A 5,000-nucleotide genomic window follows, 5' to 3' on the forward strand; every position below is an offset into this window, starting at 1 on the left:
TCCTACGAGGTGTGCCAGGACCTGTCCGCCAGGGCTTCAGATCGCCGCTGGCAACAAGGCCGAAGACCCGCTCGCGACGAGCTCCGAACCCGAGTTGTCCTCGCCGACGAGGACCCTGCCGCTGTTCGCCGTGCCGGTGCGGCGCCGCGATCGAGAACATTAAGAGGGAAACTTCGTGGAGTTCGATCTGGAGGCTGCGAGCCGGCGGGGGAAGAAGACCGACTCTCTGAGGACGCCACCGACCACCCGCTGCTGCCTGGCGTGGGTCGCATCAACGCAAGTGTTTAAGCGAGAAGAGGAAGACGGGGAAACCGCCCTGTTGCCTACGGAGTCCAGCAGAAACCGTTCCTCCGGTTTCAGCTCTAGAACGAACCGGACTCGTGGATCTGGACGTCTCCGAGCTGAAGCCTCCGATTATAATCCGCATTCCTTCTGCGCTCGAGTCGTTACGAAGCAACAGTGGCGTGAAAGACGGCGCCGTGGATCACGGTCGTGTCTGGATGGGAACCCCGGGTTTGCGAAAGTCTCGCGAGACAGTTGAGGTTCGGCGTCGACCTCGAATGGTTAAAGTCGTACGTGTTTCGTGGTTCTTGCGGTCGGTACGGTGCGAGCGTCTGAGCGCCAACACTTTGTAACGACGCCGTCAGTGTCGCAAAGGCCGCGTCGCAACCCGCAAATTCTGTCGGCTGAGAGGTTCGTTCTTGGCGCCGCGTCCACCGAAATCCGTACAACCGACCGAACGTTAGCGTTGGCGTTCGCACTGTGCCGACCACGAGAAGCACGGAACAGACAGGAGACGTCGAACCATAAATGGTTAAATTTAGACGGTTAATGTTCGACGTTGACCTGAAATGGTTAAATTTAGACGGTTGAGGTTCGACGTTGACCTTAAATGGTTAAATTTAGACGGTTAAAGTTCGACGTTGACCTTAAACGGTTAAATTTAGACGGTTGAGGTTCGACGTTGACCTTAAACGGTTAAATTAGACGGTTAAAGTTCGACGTTGACCTTAAACGGTTAAATTTAGACGGTTGAGGTTCGACGTCGACCTTAAATGGTTAAATTTAGACGGTTGAGGTTCGACGTCGACCTTAAATGGTTAAATTTAGACGGTTGAGGTTCGACGTTGACCTTAAATGGTTAAATTTAGACGGTTGAGGTTCGACGTTGACCTTAAATGGTTAAATTTAGACGGTTAAAGTTCGACGGCGACCTTAAATGGTTAAATTTAGACGGTTGAGGTTCGACGTCGACCTTAAATGGTTAAATTTAGACGGTTGAGGTTCGACGTCGACCTTAAATGGTTAAATTTAGACAGTTGAGGTTCGACGTCGACCTTAAATGGTTAAATTTAGACGGTTGAGGTTCGACGTTGACCTTAAATGGTTAAATTTAGACGGTTGAGGTTCGACGTCGACCTTAAATGGTTAAATTTAGACGGTTAAAGTTCGACGTTGACCTTAAACGATTAAATTTAGACGGTTAAAGTTCGACGTTGACCTTAAACGGTTAAATTTAGACGGTTGAGGTTCGACCTTGACCTTAAACGGTTAAATTTAGACGGTTGAGGTTCGACATTGACCTTAAACGGTTAAATTTAGACGGTTGAGGTTCGACGTTGACCTTAAATGGTTAAATTTAGACGGTTGAGGTTCGACGTCGACCTTAAATGGTTAAATTTAGACGGTTGAGGTTCGACGTCGACCTTAAATGGTTAAATTTAGACGGTTGAGGTTCGACGTTGACCTTAAACGGTTAAATTTAGACGGTTGAGGTTCGACGTTGACCTTAAACGGTTAAATTTAGACGGTTAAAGTTCGACGTTGACCTTAAACGGTTAAATTTAGACGGTTAAAGTTCGACGTTGACCTTTAACGGTTAAATTTAGACGGTTGAGGTTCGACGTTGACCTTAAATGGTTAAATTTAGACGGTTGAGGTTCGACGTTGACCATAAATGGTTAAATTTAGACGGTTAAAGTTCGACGTTGACCTTAAACGGTTAAATTTAGACGGTTGAGGTTCGACGTTGACCTTAAATGGTTAAATTTAGACGGTTGAGGTTCGACGTTGACCATAAATGGTTAAATTTAGACGTTTGAGGTTCGACGTTGACTTTAAATGGTTAAATTTAGACGGTTAAAGTTCGACGTTGACCTTAAATGGTTAAATTTAGACGGTTAAAGTTCGACGTTGACCTTAAATGGTTAATTTAGACGGTTAAAGTTCGTCGTTGACCTTAAACGGTTAAATTCAGACGGTTGAGGTTCGACGTTGACCTTAAATGGTTAAATTTAGACGGTTAAAGTTCGACGTTGACCTTAAATGGTTAAATTTAGACGGTTAAAGTTCGACGTTGACCTTTAACGGTTAAATTTAGACGTTTGAGGTTCGACGTTGACCTGAAATGGTTAAATTTAGACGGTTAAAGTTCGACGTTGACCTTAAATGGTTAAATTTAGACGGTTAAAGTTCGTTGTTGACCTTAAACGGTTAAATTTAGACGGTTAAAGTTCGACGTTGACCTTAAATGGTTAAATTTAGACGGTTAAAGTTCGTTGTTGACCTTAAACGGTTAAATTTAGACGGTTAAAGTTCGACGTTGACCTTAAATGGTTAAATTTAGACGGTTGAGGTTCGACGTTGACCTTAAACGGTTAAATTTAGACGGTAAAGTTCGGCGTTGACCTTAAATGGTTAAATTTAGACGGTTGAGGTTCGACGTTGACCTTAAACGGTTAAATTTAGACGGTTGAGGTTCGACGTTGACCTTAAATGGTTAAATTTAGACGGTTAAAGTTCGACGTCGACCTTAAATGGTTAAATTTAGACGGTCGAGGTTCGACGTTGACCTAAATGGTTAAATTTAGACGGTTGAGGTTCGACGTTGACCATAAATGGTTAAATTTAGACGGTTAAAGTTCGACGTTGACCTTAAATGGTTAAATTTAGACGGTTAAAGTTTGTCGTTGACCTTAAATGGTTAAATTTAGACGTTGAGGTTCGACGTTGACCTTAAATGGTTAAATTTAGACGGTTGAGGTTCGACGTCGACCTTAAATGGTTAAATTTAGACGGTTGAGGTTCGTCGTTGACCTTAAATGGTTAAATTTAGACGGTTAAAGTTCGACGTTGACCTTAAATGGTTAAATTTAGACGGTTGAGGTTCGACGTTGACCTTAAATGGTTAAATTTAGACGGTTAAAGTTCGACGTTGACCTTTAACGGTTAAATTTAGACGGTTGAGGTTCGACGTTGACCTTAAATGGTTAAATTTAGACGGTTGAGGTTCGACGTTGACCTTAAATGGTTAAATTTAGACGGTTAAAGTTCGTCGTTGACCTTAAATGGTTAAATTTAGACGGTTAAAGTTCGACGTTGACCTTTAACGGTAAATTTAGACGTTTGAGGTTCGACGTTGACCTGAAATGGTTAAATTTAGATGGTTAAAGTTCGACGTTGACCTTAAATGGTTAAATTTAGACGGTTAAAGTTCGTTGTTGACCTTAAACGGTTAAATTTAGACGGTTAAAGTTCGACGTTGACCTTAATGGTTAAATTTAGACGGTTAAAGTTCGTTGTTGACCTTAAACGGTTAAATTTAGACGGTTAAAGTTCGACGTTGACCTTAAATGGTTAAATTTAGACGGTTGAGGTTCGACGTTGACCTTAAACGGTTAAATTTAGACGGTTAAAGTTCGACGTCGACCTTAAATGGTTAAATTTAGACGGTCGAGGTTCGACGTTGACCTTAAATGGTTAAATTTAGACGTTGAGGTTCGACGTTGACCTTAAATGGTAAAATTTAGACGGTTAAAGTTCGACGTCGACCTTAAATGGTTAAATTTAGACGGTCGAGGTTCGACGTTGACCTTAAATGGTTAAATTTAGACGGTCGAGGTTCGACGTTGACCTTAAATGGTTAAATTTAGACGGTTGAGGTTCGACGTTGACCTTAAATGGTTAAATTTAGACGGTCGAGGTTCGACGTTGACCTTAAATGGTTAAATTTAGACGTTGAGGTTCGACGTTGACCTTAAATGGTTAAATTTAGACGGTCGAGGTTCGACGTTGACCTTAAATGGTTAAATTTAGACGGTTGAGGTTAGACGTCGACCTTAAATGGTTAAATTTAGACGGTTTAAAGTTCGACGTCGACCTTAAATGGTTAAATTTAGACGGTTGAGGCTTGACGTTGACCTTTGTAGAGCGAGTCTTGCGAGTCTTTTGTAAATCACCACCCGGACACGACTGTGACTGCAGGGTCAGGAAACGCGACTCCGCGGCTCTTTCCCGCCCTTTGAACTGTAGCTCGTCTGTTGCCATGGTTTCCTCTGAGCCCAGTAGCCGTAAACGATCGTAGCCGTAAACGTTCGTAGCGAGCCGACGTTCCTCCGACTCTTCCACCGATCTTTCTTTAAAATGTTTAAATATATTTATTTAGGAATTAAAATATATTTTTAAATGTATTTAATTATTCCTTATTATTTTAGTTTATTCATCAAGTCATTTATTTATTTATTTCTATTCATTTAAAATACTTTTATTTTGTCTGTATTTAATAAAGTGACTTGATAAATAAATAAATAAATGTGCTGTTAAATATAAAAACAGGAAATTAAGAATAAATGTAGCTGTTAATAAGTTGATAAAAATAACATTATTTATGAATTTATTTATTTATTTATTTATTTATTCAGTTTCTACAGAATCAGAAACTTTCTGTTCATGTTGTTGTTGTTGTTGTTGTTGACGACTAAAAACTACTTCATTCCAAAGAAACCGTAGTGTCGTCGCAGTGTCGTTGCAGCGTCATCACAGCATCGTCGGCGCAGCATAGCCGAGCATTTCTGTGTTTTTAACTTCTGTCTGTTCTTGGTTTTAATGTTTAATAAGTTTCTGATTTATTTTCCAAACTTTAAAATCCGTTCATTGAGGAAAATTTCAGAAAGGGAGAAAAATGTGTTGGTTAACTTTTATTTCCTGCGTTATTGTCGTTT

At 41.0% G+C, this 5,000-nt stretch overlaps 1 protein-coding gene across 1 annotated transcript in view; it reads left to right on the forward strand.

Annotated features, from left to right (window-relative positions):
• LOC310962540 (CCR4-NOT transcription complex subunit 2-like) overlaps positions 1 to 288 on the forward strand; it is a gene marked incomplete at its 3' end in the record, with an annotated part of 9,833 nt that extends 9,545 nt beyond the window's left edge. Inside the window, exon 14 of the mRNA XM_083935045.1 lies at positions 10 to 288. Within this exon, the coding sequence (XP_083791171.1) occupies positions 10 to 288 (279 nt within the window). The remainder of the gene's footprint in view (positions 1 to 9) is intronic.
• Positions 289 to 5,000: the final 4,712 nt, after the last annotated feature.

This window comes from Echiichthys vipera (assembly GCF_963691815.1).
Source record: "Echiichthys vipera genome assembly, chromosome: 20".
Taxonomy (NCBI): domain Eukaryota; kingdom Metazoa; phylum Chordata; class Actinopteri; order Perciformes; family Trachinidae; genus Echiichthys; species Echiichthys vipera.